Raw genomic sequence first — 25,140 nt, 5'->3', positions numbered from 1 at the left:
CTCTCAACAAGTGCCCTGAAGTACGTCCAATTGGTATTGGTGAAGTGGTACGACAGATTATTGCAAAGGCTGTGCTGAGTATTGTCAAGTTCGGGAACGTAGCCAGGATTTTTTGAAGGGGGGTTCCAGCACCAGCATTGAGTTACCAGAAGCAGGGGTCTGGGGGCACAGCCCCCAGCCGCTGAGAGACTTTCAATATTTTAATGAATCAAAACTCAGCAAATTGCTATATTTTATGCAAAAAGTATATACACTAATTGTGATGCATATAAGTGCCCGGCGATGAAGGTAGTACTAGATAAATCCACCTAGTGGATACAGACAACATAACACATAGAGACACATAGTAATCTGTAAGTGATAGTTATCTCACTGTGGTATAAGAGCCATGAATCCACTGATACAAATGGAATGACTTACAATCAAAACAATATAACTATACAAATATGCATAGCATGAATTCATTTTGTATAACACAAGTGATAAATTACTGGAGCTCTATATCTTTAAACACTGTACACCAAAGCTATAGCAATATAAGGTCATGCTAAGTTTTGCATTTAAAGTTAGAATGTCTGAAAATCTTCATATGGACATGGATATATTTACATACATGTTCTATTAGAGTATACCTGACTGCTCTATTAGAGTATAAACCTGACTGCTCTATTAGAGTATATACCTGACTGCTCTATTAGAGTATATCGATCTTTTTAACAAGTTTTGAAGAGGCCTAAGGCTCATGTTACCTCTATAAATCCTTCCTTGAGAGATGAATGCAAGCTTTATCAATTGTTGTGCTGTGCCATTACACTATATTACTCACTCATTTTGTCCTGCCACACTAAATGGTGTGGTAGGATCCTACTTGCAGAAAACTACATTTTACAGGGGGGTTCCTGAACCCCCGGAACCCCCCTCCCTACACCCCTGAAGTTGGACATTTTGGAGGCTGCGGGACCACTTCAACTTTGTGCGGGGCAAGATGCAGGATGTGAGGCGGTCATTCATGCAATGAGATACATTTATTCTGATTCATTCACTCAGGGTGTAGTCTCGCGTAGCCAGACCGCTTTTTTCCGTATATTGGGTGGGGAAAAAAGGGTCTGGTGCAACTCCAATAGCTGTTTACTTCTGAGCCGTCCCCACATTCCGGGGACGCTAATTGAATAACATTGGTCACAAAGGAGGTGCCATGACGTCAGTAAAACTATGAAGTATTCCTACACTCCTGCTCCGGTTGTGAGTCTTGTTACACGATGAGGATTAACTTTCAAGACGCTATAAAAGAGACATCGGAGCAAATTAAGATTCGTTTAAAGGATAAACAGATCTCTAGTTAACTTACTGACGTCATGGCACCTCCTTTGTGACCAATGTTATTCAATTAGCGTCCCCGGAATGTGGGGACGGCTCAGAAGTAAACAGCTATTGGAGTTGCACCAGACCCTTTTTTCCCCACCCAATATACGGAAATAAGCGGTCTGGCCACGCGAGACTACTCAGGGTGTGCTATTGGTTGATGCAACGAAGGCATTTAACTGTCTTAATCGTCAAGTGTCACTCCATAACATGCAGTCTCTGTGTCCTCCTCTTGCGAATATTCTTATCAATACCTACCGGAAAGACATTCCGGCATTATATATATATTGATGGTCGCCACCTTTTGTCTTCTGAGGGAACGGCTACACAAGGTGACCCTTTAGCGATGGCTATGTACTCCGTTAGCGTCACTCCATTGATCGCTTCACTGCAGGATCCCAGTGTGGCACAAGTTTGGTTGCTGATGATGCGACAGCAGGGGTACACTGCAAGGCATGTATAACTACTTGGTGGACTAAACTTCAGGATCTTGGTTCTATGTATGGATACTATCCTAATGCTGCCAAGACCTGGTTAATTGTAAAGCCAGACTATCTTTCCTCTGCCAGACAGCAGTTTTTTTTTTTTTTTTTTAACCATCAGAATAATGATGAAATGACAAAATTACATACAGAGCCTCGGACACATGCGACTACAAAGATAAGATCCGCGTAGGCATGGCAAGGATACATACAAAAATAATTAACTACAAAACTTAACTTAAAGTGTCCAGGTTGGATTACTACGTGCATAAAAGATTCTCTGAGAGGAAGTTATAGCCACAGCAGCTGCTCTATCAAGCAATGCTTTCGTCTTGGAAAAACTCAGATTTGAAACTCTTTTCATAGATGTTACTGTCTCTGTAAGGTAATGGCCAAGGCAACCAATTTCAACTGTGTGGTAATGACTAACAAAACCCAAGCGGTGAAGCTCAGCAATAATTTGCAGATATTCTGGCTTCTCCTGCTTACGTTCTCGTGCAGCAGAAAGGTCAGCACGAGAATTAAATGGGCAGGTAAGTTCCAGAAGTACAACAGATTTCATTTCTGCATTATATATAACAATGTCAGGTCGGTGAGAACACACTAGTACAGCAGGGGGAATGGTGGCAGGAGGAGAGTCAGACGCACGTTTGCCATCCAAATCAGCAAATATTTCTACATTATCCAAACAAGCTTGCAACTCAGACATCAAACATAATAAAACAGCATCATGACGAAAAGTAAACCTGCCTTGCTGCAAAGCCACAGGACATCCATTTAGCACATGGTGACAAGTTGGACGAGGTGACAAACAAAGTGAACAAGTTGTACCAGTTTGTATATGCCAGCGACGTAAATTTAACGGAGTTGGTAATGTATCTGATGAAGCTCGCAGCACAAACGAAAGCTGGCCTGGATGAAAACCCAACAGGAGTCGATTCCACAGCTTAGAGTCAGCTTCCAGAACAGCACTTGATTCAAATTTACATTGAACAGAGAGAGTGTCCAGCTTCTCTTTGCATAGTGTCAGTTCTCTAGAAATGGCAAGGTGTTTGCTAGCTGTGTAGAGCTTGCGAGCCGTAGGAATAGAGTCCAGTTGAGCTCTGGCTTCATTGAGTAACTCCTGATGAGAACTGTTAATCTGGAGGAAATTGGAGGAAAGATCCACTTGTAAGGCCAACTCCTTAATCATCGGATCTGATGAGGAGGAGATGTTGGCAAGTAAACTAAGTTTACACTGCTTTGAAATTGAACGCACACTAGGACAGCAAACACCTGGATAGTTCAAGATCACACGAGTGGCACTGCGAGGTAAACAGAGCCAACGTTTCAGGTATTTAGTAGCTAGATTTTCCATTTTATTGATAGTGGATGGTCCAACACTATCAACAGTGAGATGGAATCTGATGATTGAGAGAACATAATTCCTATAAATCCATACTTGGTACTCAGGTCTTAATGGCAAACTATCAACTTTCTGTATAAGGTCAGAGAACCTAGCAAACATAGCTTTGCCAGAAGCACTTTTGGTAGCATGAGCAGAAACTCCAATCAACTTCCCCAAAAATTTGGTCGGGCCATCTAAGATAGTTTTGGTAGTACCACCAGATAGAGTTATTCCACAAGAACAAAATTTTGTGCCATCAAACAATAAGGAAACACATTTAGATGGCTTCAGTTTTAAGCCAACATCACCAGCTTTCGAGTCTATTTCAGTTAGCACTTTAGTGTGAACTTCTTTAGATGTAGAGATTAAAGTTGCATCATCGGCATATGCCTTGGTAGAATGTTCTGAAGATGTAGCGATCTTAAGCTCTGATTTCCATCGAGGCTTCAACTGTTTAGGTCCTGTTGACAGTGAAACAAACCGAGCTGAACGCTTGTTACAGGGTAGCCATTCAACTTCTTCAAGCAAGACAATTTCAGAAACAATCACTGAAGAAGTATCATCATAGACTACTTTACATGAACCATCCAGGTTGTATTCACTAACTTGTGCCTTGTACCACCCTGGGAGTTCATCACCTGGTTCCAACCATTTAATGTAAATATATGCTCCAACTGGAGGGAGGTCGGAAGAGTTAGGGATCGACAACTGAAAAAGGAAACCATGCATGGCCTTTGTTCAAATCTTCTGCTAACTTCAGTAGAGGATTAAACGTGAGAATAAATATTATGGGAGACATAGTGTCTCCTTGAAACACTCCACGGCGAATAGAAATTGGTGGAGTCGTCCACTGATGGCATTGTATAGTAGCAGACAAATGTGAGTAAACAGATTTAATGTATGAAACATATGGAGCTGGGACCTGAACTCCTTCCAACATGTCAAATATGTACTGGTGAGGGACAGACCCAAATGCATTCTGAAGGTCAATAAATGTCATCATCAACGGTGATTTAGAGGAGATAGCCTTTTCTATGATGTTAGAAACAGAATAAATGTGTTCAAAAATTCCAGGAAACCTGGAGATAAAGCCCTTTTGTACAGATGTATCAATAACATTGTTAGTAATAAGATAATGCTCCAGTCGCTGACTAATGATCTTGTGGAACAATTTACCCACCACGGAGGTAAGAGCAATTGGCCTGAAGTTCTTAGGATCATCTGTAGCATTCTGCTTATACAATAACTTAATCCTAGCTGCAGACCACATAGGTGGAGAAGTTTTAGATTTTAACAGCTTAATAAATAATGTGGCTAGAAAATGGTGAGACGCTGGTAAATTCTTGAGGTGGAAATATGTGATGTTGTCAGGACCTGGAGATGACTTAGCTGAGCAGCGGCCAAGGGTTCCCTTGACAATTCCAGGAGTAATGGCAGAATCATTAAATGGCACATTGAAGGAATCTGGAAGACTCTTTAGTACCCACTCAGGGAGACCAGTGTAAGAGACACTGCCTTCAGCATAGGTTTCAGTAAAATATCCAACTGCAGTGGACATAGGAAAAGTAGGCTCACACGAGTCCTTGGATGGAAAACACTGATCATGGGCATATGCCCAAGGGTTCTGTCGAAAACGTCTCTCATTTCGAAGTACTTTCCTGTCGTTCTCAAACTTTCGAAAACAGCGGAGGCTTTTATTGTGAGCACGCATCACGGTCAAGAATGATCTAGGATTGGTGGATAACTGATGACGGTGATTACGTTTCATAGCGGCCAGTTCAGAAACGGTAGACTCAATTTTCCTTACACGATGCTTTCCATGATGGCCGTGGGAGCGTAAAACATCTAATTCTAATAAGAGCTCACTCAGTATCTCAGAAAATCTTAATGCTGCAGTTCCAGAATCACAAATCTCGTTGCTAAGGTTAAAGTGAAGATCATTCAACCTTTGGCGAAGTTGTTCATCAATAATAGTCCAGTCAGGAAAAGTGGCACATTGCCAGGGGGGAGTAGCGCTACGCGCGCGCATCACGTGATTTACTTTCTATTACTGTTGAGGGCAAGCGCCATCTTGGAGCTGTTCTTGGTTCCCGCTACTTCACCGAGGCTTATATGTCTCTGAGAAAGTCGAGTCCTGGTCCTATACTGTGTTGGTTTGCTCAGTGATATAGCGAAAATCCATCCCCATGCTGCTTATGCTGCTTTCGTACATGGTGTGTGTAGTAAATGGACTTATTTTGTGCGTACCATCCCGGTAATATCTGGGTGGGGACTATTCTACGGAACGGAACGGAATGATGGACTAAAATACGGAACGGAACGCTTTCTCAAATTGAAGCTTGCAACTTACCATTGCTGAAACTGCCCTTACGAGTTATCAGTGGCACCTCCAGTGGGTGATTAAACATAAGAAAAAAGAATTAAAGGATCGATTGTGGGTTCTTGTTGGTTGTCATTAGTAACGAAGTATTAATTGTGGGATGAGCTGTATCAGTGATGTTCATCCTTGGTTCATCTACGGATATACCAAGAAGGGCACTTTATGTGAGCTGGTTTGCTCATTTTGACTTTAGAAAACAGTTTGGGCCGGCTTTTCAAGTCATATGTCAGTGTACAAATAAAGCAAGCAGGAAGACACTGGTAACAGGAAAGAGCCAGCTGAATTAAAACTTGAAGAATTTTGTGCAGTGTGAGAGGAGCAAATATTTTGGCAGATCGCAAAGGGGCTATATTCTGCGAACATCACTGAATTGTATGCATGGAGTTATTAACAGCTGGTGCTGTGGACTAATGCTGTATTCAATAGTGAACTGATTTTTTCTGTTGCACAAATTCAAGGATGTGTCTGACTGCTAGCCTTGAATCAGGCCAAATGCCAAAACTCCAAGATCAACCAAATCTCAATTATAAGCCTAGCTATGCATGTGAAACCATGCCCATAGCCACCAGGCAAATGTGATTTGGACCAAGATGTGTGTGTAATTTCATTGTATCTAGTCAGACCGGAAATGGAACACTCACATTAATTACATACCACCTAAGAATCCTAGGATTTCTTAAGTGTAACATTTCACATGCTTCACTTCAAACAAAACAGGTTAAATTTGTTCATCTATTTTCAAGTGATTCCCAGTCCAGCTGCATGGTCCATGAAATTACAGTGGGATCTTACAGTGCGGGCTGCTCTGTGTTGGATCTACTCTAGAGTTGAGATTTCAAGGTAGACTGCCAATGTATCGACACTGTTGTAGCATATTTAAGTGGAGGACAAATGAATACAGTAATGCTAGATTATTTAAGTATACAAATTTTTCATAATGAAATTGATATCCCATTTTGATTTGTACCTCCACTTTGCAACATATTCAAAAACAAGAAGTTACCACCCTTTTAATCTCCAACCGCTGTCATTAAATAACCAAGATCTCACCAGTCCTTGTTTTTTTCCATCTACAATTTTGCTTTGGAACAATAATGATCTAAAGGCTCTAATTCATATTTAGTATTTAAATCTGTAATTCACCTTGATGTGGTTTTACTAATTTTATTCTTCATTTCCTGAAGTTGTACAGTATAGGTAAACAAAGATAAATTTTCTCTCCCATCTTATTCTAGGACTGAGAAAAATTTAATTATTTGTATACAGGCTCAAAATTGAGAAAATATAAAGCAAGTGAATTAATATTATACAGTCAGTTTGCTTTTTGTGAATCAGAGACCTTACAATTACTTTAATTATGATGCAATGTAATTATGATGTAATTTTGGACTATAAAAACAGAGTTTTTGATTGTAATTATGCTGCTGTGAATTAAGATTGTTCTCTGCCTATGTTTAAAAACTGCGCTTTAGAGACTATCCTACCAGGGAAACCTTTTACATTTTGGATATTTAATGTCTCCAACTGTAACAAAAATTCAATGAATCCATGCATACATCTCATCACTGGTTGTCTGAACATTCTGCAAGTGATACCTCACTCAATCAACCATATATTCTGTTTATTAGACTGAATAAAGTCATGATCACCTAGACTTTTCCTGTCACCAGTAACTTTCTAGTTAATTTCTCTGTGGATATTACGCTCTGAAACTGAAGAAATTGAGTGGTCTTCTAAACTATTTATCTTGTCAAGATCACCAGAAGCAACTGACATCCAATCAGCTACTGTATTGTAGTAACAAAACTTGCCTTGGTCATGCAATAAATGAATTGAAGAGACCTGCTTGATATATCAGGTAATAGAACAATGCGCTGCATGAAACAGCTATTAATATTTTATTATTATCCTATTCCGGAAGTTCCACTGATGAATGCAACTTCAGCAATGATAGCGGCTAGACAAGCTGTAAGTTTTGATTCAGAAAGCATTCCACTCTGTAAAATAGACCCCATCCTGGATTCAACTCACTACTCAGGCTAAGATATCTGACATTATATTCTGTTAATGGTGACCGGGCCTGCGATAATAGGACATGTGGGCACATGATTTTTGCCTACTTTTTCACATTTTCATCACTCGTAATGTTTTGTACCATTATGCTATGGCATTGAAATTTTCACCTCTTAGTAAGCATTTAATGGCATCATGATGCAAGTTACAGAATGGAAATATACTTTTCCAGTACAGAGATATGACCTGTAGAGCAATGGGATGTAGTTTGTGCCCACATGCCCTGTTTTTGCAGGCCTGGTCACATTATTATGAATCATTGATGTTCACATAATATAGCCTCCTTGAGGTATCTGAATGTTTGCTCTTCACACACTGCACAAAATTCCTTTAGATTCTGTTTAGCTTGACAGAGTTGATTCAGCTTGTCACCATACTTGTTTCTTTTGTAGTGTAGCTACATACTGCCGGATTTATGCCTATTAGAAAGGCTGAGCCCCAGATTGTACATTCTAAAGTCGAATTAAGTAAGCAAAAACAACTCACATATTAGCAAAAACAAGTCATGCATGAATTAAGTTCCCTACTTGATACATCCGAAGATAAACAGCAAGAACCTACAATCGATCTTTATCTTTCTTGGGGTACGTTTGTTTAGCAGCTGGAAGTGCCACCGATAACTTGTACAGCAAAGGTAAGCTGCAAGCTTCAATTTGAGAAAGCATTCCGTTCCGTAGTTTAGTCCATCGTTCCGTTCCGTTCCATTCCGTTCCGTAGAATAGACCCCACCTAATATCGGTGGTAATATCTGCCCTCCTTGGTTCTCTTGAGGATGTTATCTCTCTTAAGTTCCTTCCTGCATTGACAGGGAGATCAATTAGTGATGCTGAAAGATCTCTCTCTTTTTTTTTTTTTTAAATTTATTTATTGATTAGCAAACACCCAACAGGGTTTTTACGCTAATGTACAAGGTACGTACACATAAGTGCCTAGTTTAAGTTACAATAACATAAGTGCCTATAATTTAGGTTACAATAATGATTAGTACTAAGTTACAATAAGTGCTAAGTTACAATAGGTGCTAGGTTATAACTAGTGCTAAATTACAGTAAGTGGTAAGTTACAATAAGTGCTAGAATTACAATGAGTAGCTACTACATTACAGTGAGTGCTAAGTTACAATAAATACAATAAGTGCTAAGTTACAGTTATAAAGTAGGAGTAGTTGATTGTTTAAATGTTTCAAGATCAATGGTAGATAGATTTGGGATACATAGATCGTTCCAATGGGGAATAGTTCTGGGTAGGAATGAATAGAGATACGTGTTTACTGAAGATTGTATATGATTAAATTTCTGATCATGATGGGCTCTGGTAGCAGTTTGATTTAATGATGGCAGACAGCGATTTGGGACCAATAATAAATGATTAACTATCTTGTACAATAGGATGAGGCGTGCTTGCTATCTGCGTTCTTGTAAAGATGGCCAATTTAGTTCATTTAACATGTCTGTGATACTGTCACGGTGGTGTCTGTTCCAAGGCTTATTTAAGACGAAACGAGCAGCTCGATGTTGAATCATTTCAAGTTTAGAAATGTCATTTTGGTGGTGTGGGTCCCAGATGGCACAACAATATTCGATAGATGGTAGCAGAAATTGTTTGTAGGCATATTCTTTGAAGTGTTTATGACAGGAATGTAAATTTCGCTTTAGGAAACCAAGTAATTGATTTGCTTTGTTGCATATGTAGTCAATGTGATCGTGCCATGAAAGTTTATTGTTCAAGTAAATTCCAAGAGATTTAATCTTTTCTTTTCTCGTTACCAATTAGGCTTGGTGGTCTTGGCATTGGTAATCCAAAACTATTGTCTGATTCCCAATTTGATTCATCTGTGAAGATAACCTCTGCGCTTGTTACCCTGATCGTTCAGCAAGAATCTCATTTTAGCATCAACACTTTGGAGGCTCAACGTTTGGCTAAATCCGAAGTTGTATGTGTGACACATCAAGCACAAGCTGATTTTGCTGCCAGTTTGCACCAATCATTGTCTGCTGATCTACAGAGAATCATGGCACTGTCTAGTGAGAAGGGGGCTTCATCTTGGCTTTCAGCTTTGTCTGTTGACGAGCACGGCTTTGCTTTGCATAAGGGAACTTTTCGTGATGCACTTTGCTTGCGCTATGGGTGGCTTCCATCTGGTTTGCCTACACAGTGCATTTGTGGTAAGAGATACTCTGTGGACCATGCTATGAATTGTCCCACTGGTGGTTATCCCACCCTTAGACATAATGAACACAGCATTTCAGCTACCCTGATACGCGGCGCGTACATACGTATCTAACGTCGTCTTTTTTTTACTAGACGATATGAATACGCGAACGTCTATACCCTTCGTCTAAAAGCGTATCTGTCGTAATGGTACCACTCCTTTAGACGAGGCTCGTATCGTGCCTCGTATCACGCGACGTCTACAGTCGTATAGTGCTAATAGATTATTCATTGTTCGCCATATAAGGGTACAACGATTATTGTTAATTATAGAATAGAGGTCAACTGATGGTACAACCATTAATTTTGCACAATTAAAAGTAGGTTCAATCTTTCTATCATCGTGGACTCGCGAAGGTGGCTGCATGCTGCTGTCCCGTGACAGTGAAAGTAGCTAGCTACATGTGTCGGCTTGTTCAGCTATAAACTGTAAGTATCCCTTGCTCATTGCCTGCAATGGTTTAAGAGCAGTTAATATAAGCAACACATTGATCTTTTATTACCTGACTGAATCGAGCACCACACAAACAATTTTTTTGTTGCTGATAGCATAGTAAAACTTCACCTGTATACATTAAAATAATAATTATGTAGCATATGTCAAATAGTACAAAATAGTTCAAGTGCATTAACTTTATGCATACTGTTTTGTCCATTATTGTTGTATTGTACTATACTTACAGGAAATGGACCAGTGTGCAGTTGCTGACAGAGAACATAGAAGAAACGAAGCACAATAACATGTGACAGAAGAATGACCCTGTGAAACTGAACTTTATTACAACTGAGACATGACCTGGATCAAATTTTACCTGTGCCAGAGCAATGATTCCTTTTCTTCAGACTGATGGACTGCCCTTACCACCACCCCAGTACTGGCTAGAATTACCGACTACTGAACAAATCACTTAGAGTGCCACATTCATGGTAACCTTAGAGTAGGCCAGCTCGACATTTGATGTTAACAGAGGACAAGTGGATGACCAATACGATAATCTCATAAGCACACTACAGGTGGAAATGAAATTGATTTACACCTGCTTTATATGAAAAACAACACATAACACTCCAAATTTTTTTTGTACATAGCTACCTAATCCGAGATTTTTCAGTACACACAAAATTTCTTGAAGATGATCAACGCTGCATGTGTAGGCACAACTTTAAGTATAGCAGTCTAAAATCGTCCCTTTGTGGAACCAACATCATAGAACACATTTACCTGTAGGAAGACATTCAAGATTGCGGTCAACTGTTTATTTCTTCCGCGTCATGATTGGATGCCAATGTAAACCCTTCTTTGCTAGGAAATATTTCAACTTAAATTTACGTCTATTTTTACTTAAGTAATATGTAACGTACAACAACTAATCCACACTGGCTCATGCCAATGCACGACAGTTACGGTGTTCTGTCATCACACTGACCAGCGACTGCCCGGCGTGGAGTATCTCGTTTTGTATATCCGGCGTAACTACTACGCAACTACACAGCAACTCTTCCACTGTGTCATGGTTTCGATACCTTAGAAAGCATGTAGAGCTTACGTCGAGCCTCATGTTCACTGTTGGGCCGGCTTTCAAAATCTTCCGCTGCTATCTCGTGATCACGTTCGTTTACTATACAATCCGGGCGTATTCGGTGACCACATCTTCACTAGTCCACCGGGAGAACAAGCTACGTGGCGGGAATGACTCGAGGAAGGTAACTTGACTTTACTGCTATGCTTGGTGATGGGTATATATATAATATAAGAAATATTGATACTAACTCTTTGTCTTAAAGGCGACAGAGCCAGCTGAGACACCTGCAATAGTGAAAACCTTTGATAAAGCAATGAAGATTGATGGCAAACTTTATACCTCAGATATAGATAAATCCAATGCACTTAACAATTTCTTTTCCAGCGTTTTTACAAATGAGGACCCAAGTACAGCACCAACCTTTAATATAGACAAAAGTGATGATGTCTCATTATCCAGTATTACCATAGATCCATCTATTGTGTTTGAAAAATTGGCTTCTCTTAAAACTGGTAAGGCACCTGGACCAGATGGATGGCCAGCGGAGGTTTTCAAACAGTGTGCAGATCAGTTATGTGTCCCTCTGTCTATCCTTTTTAACAAATCTTTAGAAAGTAGTGTACTACCAGATGATTGGAAAATTGGTTACATAACACCTATATACAAGAAGGGTAACAAGACTAAAGTAGATAATTATCGTCCTGTTTGTCTAACGTCTATTGTCATTAAAATATTTGAATCTATTATAAAGGATACTCTGTCCAATTACCTCTCCGACAATAACTTACTCTCACCTAATCAGCATGGGTTTGTTCCTAGAAGATCATGTTGTACTCAACTACTACATGCTTTAAATGATTGGACCTTATCACTCGATGAACGCCTCTCTACTGATGTAGTTTATTTTGATTTCTCAAAAGCATTTGACAGCGTCCCACATACTAGACTTTTATTGAAACTTCAAGCATATGGAATTAATGGTCAACTTTTGAGCTGGTTCAAAAGTTTTCTTACGGGTCGACGTCAATGTGTTAAAATTAATGGTGTCTTGTCATCTTGGGTACAGGTTTCCAGCGGTGTCCCACAAGGTTCAATACTTGGTCCGTTATTGTTTTCTCTATATGTTAACGAACTGCCGTCACTTGTCTCCAGTCAGTTACTGATGTTTGCAGATGATATAAAGCTCTATCGTACCATCCGTTCTTCTGAAGACTGCCTTGTACTGCAAAATGACATAAATATCTTGCTTGACTGGTCAAAACGTTGGTTATTATCTTTTAATATTTTAAAATGCAAGGTCTTACATATCGGCAATGCTCCATACACCGGCAATTATACTATAGCAGGAATCCAGCTGGAGCTATTGGACAACATTCGAGATCTTGGCATACAAATTGACTCAAAATTAAAATTTCACATTCACACAGATATGGTAGTTAAAAAGGCCTACCGGATTCTAGGTCTCATCTGTAAATCATTTGAGTGTAAGGACTCTGATGTCATGGTAAAACTATATAAAACACTTGTCCGCCCAATTGTTGAATATAACAATGTCATATGGGGACCTTCTTACACACTTGACAATCAAAAACTTGAAAGAATACAGCGTAAAGCAACCAGAATGATTCCATCTATCAACCATTTATCATACTACGACAGATTAAGACATCTAAACATACCATCTTTACAACACCGTAGACGAAGGGGTGATTTGATATATTTGTACCAAATTCTCAAAGGCAGTTATGATATAGAAAATCATTTATTTACCCCATCCACTTCTACTGTAACAAGAGGTCACACAAGGAAATTATTCAAACATCACACTAATTCGTATACAAGATCTAATTTTTATAGTAACAGAGTAATCAATGACTGGAATTCATTACCCCAATCTATTGTTGATTCTCCCTCTGTCAATGATTTTAAAACACTGCTGGACAGACACTACGGTAATTGCTTATTTGATTTTGTATAGTAATTAGAATAGCTAAGTACATAATAATTATTAATTTTGTTTATGGATGTACAGGCATAAGCCTTTATCCTTAAAATACAAATACAAATACAAATACAATACAAGATGCTAAGATAACAGCAGTCATGAGACTCTTTGATAAAGCAACTGAAGTCGCTGCTGTGTTGGCAGTACTGGAAACCTTTCTGTATAAGATATTTACAAATGCTGGTATTTTAGCGAATTATTTTGTTTCATTTAAAGCAATTGAAATAAGTTGGCATAACCGCGATCACTGAAACGTTTAAATGAAAGGTCTCGGTGACGGTGAGTATGCTTGCTTTAAGTGGCTGCTTTGAAAACCCCTACGAAATCTCAGCTATAGCAGCAATAGAATCTCCTTTCATGAAAGGCTCACCTATCTCCCCTGGCATATTTTCGACCACCAATTCCTTTGATAAAGTCAGTGCATCGCCAAGATAATAGCGACTATCAATTCCTTTCATAAAAAGACTATGATTATGCCCAGACAATGGCGAACATCGAATTCTTTGATGAAAAGTCTATCAATGCGCCGAGATAATGGCGACGATGGCTTGTTTATCTAAAAGCTCCAATGAACGTTGAGATAAAGGTAAACACCGATTCTTTTATAAAAAAGGCGACCATTCGTTGAGATAACTGATACCATCAATAGCTTTCACTGAAACTCTACAGAATAGTTGAGATGACGGCTACAGTGGTAGCAACAACCCACGCACGATGCAAGAGGCGCAATAACATCACGTGATTCCACGCGCATACTAAGCTTTGGCGGGAAATTCAACACGTGTCACTGAATGGAAAGTGAGTTCCCTTCTATTGTTATCCATTCTAAATGTTATTCCGCTATACCTTAGTCCTGCAGTACGCTTGGTAACTCATCTGTTCTACAAGCCAAGCGCGTTTTTAGTGAGAGTCGGTCGTATACAGACGTTACGACACCTTTTGACGGTAAAGACGATTTGCTCAGGAGATACTTCACACACTGGACGGTTAGTTTATGCGTTATAACAAACTGTATGGAAGTACATCAAGGACAAAAGTGTTTTGTAAACAACTCGTAAGCTCCTAGGGTGTTAATAAACTGACAGTTTCACCATCAGCTACATTAACACATAGCCTATCATTTTGAGGTACCTAAATAGATCCACTACACCAGGCTAGCAATTTCTCACCTGGATTTGAACAGTCACGCATAGCCAGCCATGCACCTGGTTAAAATTAAATAGCTATATATTATTATGCTCATGGAATTTTACATCTCACATGTAGATGTCATTGTTGACAAGTAACAACTATCTGTAAGAGCCTGGTACCAAAATAAAAATTATCAGGTCCTGCGTATATAATAATTATAGGATTTTCTTTTGCAATTCACCTCAAGCTTTATAATTATAACATTTCAGGTAAACTATGGAAACTGCAAGAAAGAGAAGGAAGCTTTCTTTTCACCCTCCTCAACGGTCAGTTCCTTTTTTGTGGGACAGCCCTTACAATAAAGAGGGAAAAGTGACCCTTTCAACGACAGAGCTTGGTGATGGTGCTACCAGCAGAGTATACTTGGGAGAAATGGATGGTAAGGCAGTAGCAGTGAAAAAGCTCAAAATGTTTTTACCACAGTATGCACCTTCATTAGTTAAGGCATATGAAAAGTCTTTTTTTTTGTATCATCCCAAGGTAGTGCAAACCTTTGGTATTTGCCCAGATTCTGGGTGGATTATTTTAGAATTGTGCCAGATGAAATTGGGCACGCAAAACGTGCACACATTGCTTGATGTTATTACTGTCTATAGTAGTGGAGAGCTCCCTATGGACTTGAGAATTGCAGCTTTGGCAGATGTCATTGAAGGCATTGAATATCTTCATTCTAATGGTGTGGTGCATGGTGATATCAAGCCTTTGAATGTATTGGTTTGTGGGGATGGTATAAGCGAGTTCACTTTTAAAGTAGCAGATTATGCTAGCTACATGGCAAACCCATCACAAACTTCTCACTCAATGACGCTCAAACAAATGATGACACCAGGTTACATGGCACCAGAGGTTTTTCCTAATCAGGGAGCAGCTGGTTGCTCAACCCAAAAGCCTAGCAAAGCTTCAGACATTTATTCATTTGCAATTATGGCTTATGAAGTGGTTTTTTTATGTCAGGCATGGGATAATGTGCACATTGCACTGATGGAAAGCGTAAAGCAAGGACAACGGCCAGTAATCCCCTCGGAGGCAGATGAATGGGTATCTAACCTGATTAAAGAGTGCTGGTTAGGTGATCCAGAGGCTAGACCTACTGCTGCTGCTGTATCACAAATTTTTGAAAATTATCTTGTACAAAGTGAAGACGATACCGTACATGTTACAGCAATGGTGACAGACAGCACTGCAGAGTATGACAACGATTTTGGAAGGCCAAATTCACCACTTTCAAGAGGAGCCAGCCAACCAGAAGCATCCACTAACAGTTTATCTGATGAGCCTGCTTTTGATTCCATTACTGAAGGTGACCAGAGTTCTTCTGTGCATTCAGGTAGCAACAGTGAATTACAATTACTGCTATCAAGCCAATCTGATGAGTTACAAACTGCCAAAGCACAGCTTAAGATCACAAAATTGAAGAGATTTCAATTAGATTGCTTGGCTGCGATAAAGAGAGGTGAAGATGTCGTATTAGTCCAACCTACTGGCTCGGGGAAATCGGTGTGCTTTACATTGCCTGCACTACTTTCACCTGGAAAGGTAAGCGTAGTGGTTGAACCAGTAGTAGCTATCATAATAAATCAAGTTGAAACATTGCAGCGTAAAGGAATCAATGCTATAGCCATGGGCAGAGCAGCTGGTACTAAAAAGTCTGCCAATTTCCGACGTGTGTTTCAATCATCAGATTTACCCAGTATGGTGTTTTGCACTCCAGAATATCTTTTTGGCACTCCCTCTTCAGCTTCCTACTCAGGCACAAGTGGCCAGTTTCAGTCATTTTTGTCCAACAAGGATATGTTTTGTATTATAGCAATTGATGAGGCACACAAAATATTTGATCGCATGCCAGATTACCGCCCTGCTTTTGATGCCATGAAGCAACTAAAACAGCTCAATCGTCCCATTATAGCAATGTCTGCTACATTAACGGATAGACAGATCTCTGTTTTAAGGAAAGAATACTTGAGAAATGATAAATGTGTGGTGTTAACCAATGGGGTGCATAGAGACAATTTGCAAATATCGTTTCAACGATATCGACGTCGGAGGTGTCAAACATTTGATGATGAAGTTAGTGATGATGATAATGATGATGGCTCAAATGTTGAAATTGCTAGATCTTCCAAAGCTGATCCCGTGTCTGTTAACTCATCCTTGTGGGGAGAGGCAGTTGCAAAAATCAAATGTACAATGAATGGGCGATCCACCGTTTTGTATTTAGATTTTGTTAGAGATGTAGAGGATGTTAGTGAATTCTTGAAGCAAGAAGGTGTCAAAGCAGGGAAGTATACAGGGAAAATGAGTGTCGAAGACCGCAAACAGGCAGAAAAGAAGTTTCTGCAGGGAGACATAGCAGTGTTAGTTGCAACTGAATCTTATGAATTAGGTGTTGATAACCCTAATATAAGTCAAGTGATCAGGATTGGGTGCCCTCGCAATCTGGGAGTTTTACTTCAAGAATTGGGTAGGGCTGGAAGGAAGCCAAACACAGTTGCCTCAGGGTTGCTACTGTTCAATGAGGCCCAAGATGACAAGCGTCTTGGACTATGGTTGAAGTCAGCTTTGGAATTAAGAGAACCAAATGCAGCGGTCAACGCAGTCAAATTGGATGTTATTAGTACATATGTAAGAACATGGAGATTTATTTACTCCATATATCACGGGAAATGCTTGGCTAGATCATTGGCTAAATTTTATGGAGGAGCAGGTGACACAGATCCACCCACCTGCTTTGTTTCCAACAGTCCATTGTGCGCAGTCTGCTCACAAATGGATGAGATCTGTCAATGGAGCATTGACATACAGTTATTTGTAGTGGTACTGCTCAAGATGGTGCAACAAGTATGTGATGCTGGAGTGCAGACTGTTATGAAGACATTGATGATATCAATTTTGATGCAATGCAATGAGAAGTATGTGAGGAATTTTGATGTGCTAAAAGATTTGCTTGATGCTGATGGCGATACGTGTTGGGGTAGTGGGGTGTATGTCAATGATGTCCGAGTATCTAAACCATCTTGGCACAAGGTCATTTATGTTGCGGTACACCTGGGATTGTTGGATATGACATTCGATTTTCGTCCATATGAGTGTCACTATGAGGTGCATCGAAAATATTTCTTGTCAGCTGCTGGTGAAAACTTTCTTCAGAATCCTTATGCCATCATGTCTGTTGATCCTCAATCAAATGTTGTTGATGTAATGCTAGGTGTAGTAGAAAGGAAATCATACAGTAAGTGTCATCAAAATCGAGGGAAACAGTTGAAACCAAGATTGATAGCCGCATTAGAAGGTCAATTAATAGAAGGAAGCATTGAAAGGTTGAAGTTTCTAGGTCTTGGAGAGGAGAATGATGACATCTGCTTGTACTTCCATGATTGCTTTTCACTGCCTGAAGCCACTAGAAAGCCCCATTATCTGCTAAATGTTATTCAACTGTCTCGATCACAAGCCATTATCAAGCCTATTACAGTTAATATAGATGGAGAGGAAATAGAATTAATGGCAAATCGGTCTTACTGTTCTGGTGTTAAGGTTTGTGCTGGTGAGGGATGCACGTACACTGTCTCTACAAAGCAAAGGACAAACCGATGTACTGAACACAAAACTGCAGCCCTCATTTCAACAGGGCCATGTAATTGTTACATTGCATATGTTTATCCTCAAAATCCTGTAGATGATGGTAGGCGCTGGTTTGTAGTTTTAAATGCTGAGCAGAATGGGCCTATGCACAATCACCATTCTCCTGCTGAGTGGAAGATAGCCCCGAATGTATTGAGTGAAATCACTCAGGTAGCTCAAAGAAACATGCGGGTAACTCCTAAAGAGGTACAGAATGGAGTAGGGATGAACTGTCGACCTATTGAGTGTTCACTGGCTGCTGCAAACATTGATAGAATAAGAAAGGTTGTTAAGAAAGCAAGGCAGGAAGTGGACAAAACTGATAATGAAAAGGTGAATCCTTTTAAGGTCATTGCATCTTTCCCTCATATAAAAGAGCGCATAGACAGAGGAAATGAGTGTGGTCATAGCGAAGCTGTTAATCAGCTCATTGGTACATACCAAATTGACAGTGATGATGCATACTGTTTTGGAAGAGACAACCAATATGCCTTGTTTCAATCCCCCTTTCAAGCTCAACACTGGTCACAGGCAGAGGCTCTTTTTGTTGATATTGATCACACAGGATGCCGTAATTTTCCCTATTTGTTGAATGTTGTCTGCCTAAACCCTATTTCATCCAAGTACATGGCTTGTGGTAGGGGACTCATAAACCACCAAGATGCGAGCTCCATAGGAAAAGTTTTATCAAAATTAGTAAGCAATGTTAAGAAACAGGTTAAGGATTACAACATCAAAACTGCTCACAAGGAAATTTTAGTTGACTTTGATGATGCTGAATCGAATGCATTTGCGGCAAGCTTTGGACAAGAACTGTTAAACATTGTGAGAGGATGCGCAATACACTTTCAGAGGTCAGCCATGCGTGTTGCAAAGCTGGTTAACCCATCAGTAACATCACCTGGCTACCACATTTTTATGTCTGTAGCTAGAAGAATACCAGATGAAAACAACAAGCAAACTGTTGATGAAGCATTTGATGTGCTTTGTGGTATGAGGCCATTTAAACACTTTTCTGCACAGCTGCCACCAGATCTGAGAACTATTGATTCAACCCAGGTGGATACCAGCAGATGGCGAGACATTGAAACCTGGGTTGATTGGTGGAAAAGGCCTCATGTTTTGAAGAAATTAAGCAAAGCTTATAGCTCTCTTACATGTGAAGATTGGGAGGATTTACCAGCCACTACTAATCCTGTGGAGTCCATAAATCGTCAAAGTATTCCAGATAATATGAAGACAGTTTCTTTGAAGCCATTGGTAGAGCACATGTATTTGGAAGATCGACGACAAGCTATTTTACAAGTGGCAATGGCTGCAAATGTTACCATCTCATATCAAACGAAGTCAAGGCAAAGAGCGCGGAGGCCAGCAAAGCCTCCTGAGAAACGTTCCTCCTTTCCTTCAAGCTCTGGGTCTGCTCAATGTGTTCCAGTAGGTAGAAGAGCTATAGGCACACGCGTTAGTGTGGAATTTTATAATGACGAAAACCGTAGGACGACTACATGGTACAAGGGAACCATAATTGCATATAATAAGCAAGGCTATTTGGTAACATTCGATGGATGTGGTCCTGAGGAAAATGAGATAATAAAGTCAATGAAGAAAGCCATTGAAAAAGGTGAAGTGAAAATGATTAAGTGACTGGGATAATTAAACTTACTTGTACGATTTTGATTAACAAATTGTATGATTATAAATTATAGCTACTAAGCTACTAGGTTACAGCATGTATTGCTAACAGTTTCATATGTAATTATACATTGTAGTAATAATACTGTTTTGTGATTACACTTGATGCTAACTATATCAATGATTGCAGGGGCGGATCTAGGATTTTTACAAAGGAGGGACTGAGACCTGGTAGCAATGGTGATTGTAGAACTGGTATAGAGGGGAATGTTGTGTGTGTAGCTACAGTAGTAGTAAAAGTTTTGATGGTTTAACTACTAGATAAAAGTTGGGTGCTCAATATTTGTAGTGGTATTAGTAATTGAACCATAATTGCATATAATAAGCAAGGCTATTTGGTAACATTCGATGGATGTGGTCCTGAGGAAAATGAGATAATAAAGTCATTGAAGAAAGCCATTGAAAAAGGTGAAGTGAAAATGATTAAGTGACTGGGATAATTAAACTTACTTGTACGATTTTGATTAACAAATTGTATAATTATAAATTATAGCTACTAAGCTACTAGGTTACAGCATGTATTGCTAACAGTTTCATATGTAATTATACATTGTAGTAATAATACTGTTTTGTGATTACACTTGATGCTAACTATATCAATGATTGCAGGGGCGGATCTAGGATTTTTACAAAGGAGGGACTGAGACCTGGTAGCAATGGTGATTGTAGAACTGGTATAGAGGGGAATGTTGTGTGTGTAGCTACAGTAGTAGTAAAAGTTTTGATGGTTTAACTACTAGATAAAAGTTGGGTGCTCAATATTTGTAGTGGTATTAGTAATTAATAAAAAACTAGTGTCAAGAGATGAAATTTTGGGGCATTTTTGGTAGTTTTTAAGTAATAAAATTTTATATGCTTGACTGGTATAATAGGGTGACTGTTATATTAAGGTAACAGTAAATAGGGGGAGGGGGCGCGCGCGTAGCCTCCTTAGCCCCCCCCTCCCCTAAATCCGCCCCAGGATTGTATGCGGAAGCTATATTTTTATCCACATGTCAGCCAAGATAGCAAATTCGTAGAGTTTTAGCCAAAGAAATTGATGGTCATGTGCTGTTTTAGTACAGGCTCTGCCTTCTGTGTACACCCTCCAGTGCCTAACTGGTAAAGTAGATAAAAACATCAAACAAACAAACACTGACGTGGGCCAGGTAAGGTATCAAATCTAAAATGTATTAAAAATCCGAGATCGCCATTATTCCAGCAAATCCACAAACTTTCTGTTAAAGAAGCTGAGATCACCATCATTCTAGCAAAATCGGGAAGCTTTCTCTTAAAGGAATCCTAAATCGCCACTGTTCCAACATATCCGGAGAGTTTCTGTTAAAGGAATTCTAAATCGCCACTGATCCAACATATCCGGAGAGTTTCTGTTAAAGGAATTCTAAATCGCCACTGATCCAACATATCCGGAGAGTTTCTGTTAAAGGAATTCTAAATCGCCACTGATCCAACATATCCGGAGAGTTTCTGTTAAAGGAATCCTAAATCGCCACTGTTCCAACATATCCGGAGAGTTTATCTTAAAGGAATCCGAGGTTGCTATTATCCATGCTTAGGCGTAGACTTTGTATTAAAGTAATGAACAGCTGCCATTATGTTAGCTAATGCGTGAAGTTTATATGCCATGCATGGACTAGCTGATATCACACATCCAGAATTCACGTTTTACAAAAAGGTGTTTGTGGCGATTTGAATACCTTTGGGAGAAAAGCAACTAGTGCAAAAGTTTGTTTGCCGTCTGAATTCCGCTTGGTGATTACCTATACATACTAACACAGGTTTGCTGATTTCACCACCATCCTTTCCGGCGTCTCGTGTAGGCTAGGTGTGCTAGTTTCGAGGCTAGTTTCAATATTGAGGAGAGAAAGAATAAATGAGATAAGTCCATGCAGCGTAATTCTTTTTGTACAGATCAGGCTTTACAGGCTCCTTGAGCCTTCTTTACCTGTAAGACAAATACTAATACTAGTAATATATTACAATGCGTAATTCATACTGCCCAGGGGCGGATCCAGAGTTTCGAAAGAGGGGGGGCACCTTTCTGAAAAACAGTTGAAGACCAAAAAAATTGCTGAAAACCAGTTGAAGACCAAAAAAAAAAAAAAAAAAAAAAAAAAAAAAAGAAAGAAAAAAAAAAAAAAAAAAAAAAAGGTCACAACAATAATAGCTAGTTATCCTTACCTACTATATCACGTCTGTTATGTAAAATAAAATCCTATTTGTAGCTTCATAGGTAAGCTACACTGCCTCATGAACATTGTGACTGCTTTATTAGAGTAATTGACTGCTCTATTAGAGTATATCGATCTTGTATGCAATTTCTTGAAGGGGGGGGGGCATTTGCCCCAAATGCCCCATCCTGGATCCGCCACTGCTGCCTGTATTTATGCCGTCTATATTTTGGTCTTTACCTATGCACAGACAACTGAAATGAGACCATGCACAAGACCCGATACTGAGCATTGGATATAGGTTTGTTACAGGTCCATTTTCTCTCAATGTAGGGACTTTTTGAATTAGTTGTTTTAATGCTGATTAAAGACAGAGTTCATATAGGTTGTATTGGAGCACTATTTTTGCTGTGTTATGAGACCTAGGTCTCTTGCAACCACAGTCAGATCATCATAGTATAAGAGGCTACAGAAAGGTGTGTGTGTGTGTACGTGTACATGTACAGCCGAATAAAAAAGTGAACACAGTTAAGTTGTTGACCATTCACTACAGTTCCAAACCATGAAAATATTTTGCGAGCATGCCATACACGGACAAGCTGTGTGTCTGTCCGAATGCTAGCTATAAACAGTTGTACAAAGTAGTGATGTACTGATAAGAGATTTTGCTGATTATCTGATTAGCCGATATTGAAACTCATATAATGGCCAATACCGATAACTGATCGAATGTTTATGTTTACCAAAATTTCACACATAATATTTTGCAAAATTGCCATTTTTAAACTTCATTTTTGTGTTATTTTTATGAAAACAATACCATCAGGGTCAGTAAAATTAATCAGCTAAATAATCTACGAATAATTACTGATACCGATATTACTGAAAATGTGGCCAATAAACCAATTTCCGATTATTTGCCGATTAATCAGTGCATCACTAGTACAAAGTAAAATTTTGATGTTTTGAATCAGCACGCTATTTACAATTATTTCATGAATTGTTGGAAATTGACAGATTGTAGTAAAATTCTGTAAGTAATATTGATGATACTCAGTCTTGTCTTGTTATCTAGATCTAACAGAATGAGATTGGAAGTTTACTGAGTCTAGAGGGAATGTTAGTTCAAGTAAAGTGACAGAGGATGTATTCTGGGTTACATTCAACAACATCCAGCAACAATGGTATGGTTAAACAGAATAATATATAGTTGTGAGGTGTTTGTAAACTATGGCAGCCAGAACAAGAAAGGATAGATGGATAGTTGATGAGCAATTCTAATTCAGAACTTAAAGATCATTGTGGTAAGTATATCTCTGTTACAACATTAATTTTATTTTCACATGTAGCCTGAGGACAGAATGAGACCCTTTATGTGTAGAGTTGCTAGCTATTGCTATTGTTGCAAGGTGCGCATAGCTTTAGGCTAGTGTTGTTTCAATTATCTAAGGACCTAGTTATTGCAGTGGTAAGGGATGATCGATGTCAGGTGCTTGAATGAACTTTAATCCAGTAATGTTGGCCTGGCTGGTATTAGGCCTAAACACAGCTAAATAGCTATAGTAAATATATTGCGTACATAGGAATGTCACCAGTACTTTTATATAGAAGAGATTTTCTGTTACTAATGAGATCCACGCACAGGTCTGCAACTTCTATGAAGAATTAATACTGAATGTAATTCCTTTATCATTTTTAACCTAAACTATATTCACCTCTCTTCTGTTAATAAAATGAAAATTTTTATTGCCATTTATAGAATTGCCATAGCACATGAAAACCTTCATGTATTTGTGCTTAATGATCTTGTTTATTAACAACTAACAATAATTTATTATGCTGACAAGCAAGTGAATTACATATCAACATTAGTCATCAGTCTTATGGTCAGCTAAATCTTTTGTAAACTATAAAGTTTACTTAAGCATCTTAATGTTTGTGAGACTACGTGTGTCTTATAATACATTTACTTCTCCACAGATCATCCCTAGTTGATTGAAGATTGAGGCAAAGTGATCGATGTACTTTGAGGTACGAACATTCTAACCATGCTTATATTGGTTTAAAGTATTTATACCACTTTTATTTTCTTCAATTGATTATAGCATGCTCTGAAATTACTTACTAAGGGTAGTTGTTAGAACGGGTTCGGACCATTGCTGTCTTTGAACCTGTGAATGGCTATATGCTTAGTAAGATATATTTCAAACTAGAGCTACCATAATGATGGTAACTTACATATCACCACATTTTGGTATAAAATACAGGTGGTATACAAAGACCTTAGATATAATTATGCACTGATATATACTACATGCACATGCAGTATTACTACACTCTTTCTTTCTCCACAGATCATCCTTAGTAGGTTTTAGATGTTTCTATGAGGTGTACTTTTAGTAAGGTATGTTCTACCATGTTTTATCAGTTTAAAGTCTTTGTACCATTATACTACTGTGCTTCCAAATTACTTACTAAACGTAGTTGCTAGAATGGGTTTGGACCATTGCTGTCTTTGAACCTGTGAATGGCTATATGCTTAGTAAGAAATATTCTAAATTATAGCTACCACAATGATGGTAACGTATCACCACATTTTGTTGTAAAATACAGGTGGTATACAAAAACTTTAATATAATTATGCAAGTAGTATCAATCTGGTGTATAACTACATGCACATGCAGTATTACTACACTCTTTCTTTCTCCACAGATCATCCTTAGTAGGTTTTAGATGTTTCTATGAGGCGTACTTTTAGTAAGGTATGTTCTACCATGTTTTATCAGTTTAAAGTCTTTGTACCATTATATATAGTTTCTACTACTGTACTTCCAAATTACTTACTAAACGTAGTTGCTAGAACGGGTTTGGACCATTGCTGTCTTTGAACCTGTGAATGGCTATATGCTTAGTAAGAAATATTCTAAATTATAGCTACCACAATGATGGTAACGTATCACCACATTTTGTTGTAAAATACAGGTGGTATACAAAAACTTTAATATAATTATGCAAGTAGTATCAATCTGGTGTATAACTACATGC

General features: G+C 38.9%; 1 protein-coding gene and 2 long non-coding RNA genes across 7 annotated transcripts; 1 reads left to right on the top strand and 2 right to left on the bottom strand.

Annotated features, from left to right (window-relative positions):
* Window positions 1-1,952: 1,952 nt before the first annotated feature.
* On the bottom strand, window positions 1,953-5,260 carry LOC136258442 (uncharacterized). Its single transcript, XM_066051753.1, has 2 exons — window positions 3,964-5,260; window positions 1,953-3,869 (listed from the first exon to the last, which is right to left on the bottom strand). The coding sequence occupies exons 1-2, from the start codon at window positions 5,258-5,260 to the stop codon at window positions 2,083-2,085; spliced, it is 3,084 nt and encodes a 1,027-aa protein (XP_065907825.1). The 3' UTR covers window positions 1,953-2,082.
* Window positions 5,261-9,926: 4,666 nt separating this feature from the next.
* On the bottom strand, window positions 9,927-11,551 carry LOC136257248 (uncharacterized). 4 transcript variants are annotated; one of them, XR_010701870.1, is made up of 8 exons: window positions 11,443-11,551; window positions 11,258-11,399; window positions 11,118-11,198; window positions 10,989-11,038; window positions 10,708-10,932; window positions 10,577-10,655; window positions 10,399-10,460; window positions 9,927-10,346 (listed from the first exon to the last, which is right to left on the bottom strand). It is a non-coding gene; the product is annotated as an uncharacterized lncRNA (long non-coding RNA). The 4 variants fall into 4 exon arrangements; XR_010701869.1 differs by having other exon boundaries at window positions 10,989-11,198; XR_010701871.1 differs by lacking the exon at window positions 10,989-11,038 and having other exon boundaries at window positions 10,708-10,903.
* Window positions 10,222-24,219, top strand: LOC136257247 (uncharacterized). Of its 2 annotated transcripts, XR_010701867.1 has the most exons (4): window positions 10,222-10,909; window positions 23,171-23,279; window positions 23,333-23,399; window positions 24,076-24,219. It is a non-coding gene; the product is annotated as an uncharacterized lncRNA (long non-coding RNA). The 2 variants fall into 2 exon arrangements; XR_010701866.1 differs by having other exon boundaries at window positions 23,171-23,399.
* The last annotated feature ends 921 nt before the right edge of the window (window positions 24,220-25,140 follow it).

Source organism: Dysidea avara, chromosome 6 (assembly GCF_963678975.1).
Source record: "Dysidea avara chromosome 6, odDysAvar1.4, whole genome shotgun sequence".
Lineage (NCBI taxonomy): Eukaryota > Metazoa > Porifera > Demospongiae > Dictyoceratida > Dysideidae > Dysidea > Dysidea avara.
This window is presented reverse-complemented; position numbering and strand designations above follow the sequence as displayed.

Excerpts from the sequence above, each read along its gene's own strand:
- LOC136258442 (XM_066051753.1), bottom strand. The coding sequence starts at position 5,260 with ATGCGCGCGCGTAGCGCTACTCCCCCCTGGCAATGTGCCACTTTTCCT. Across the intron at positions 3,870-3,963 it reads AGCAGAAGATTTGAACAAAG|GTGATGAACTCCCAGGGTGG; the intron begins GCCATGCATGGT and ends GGTTGGAACCAG.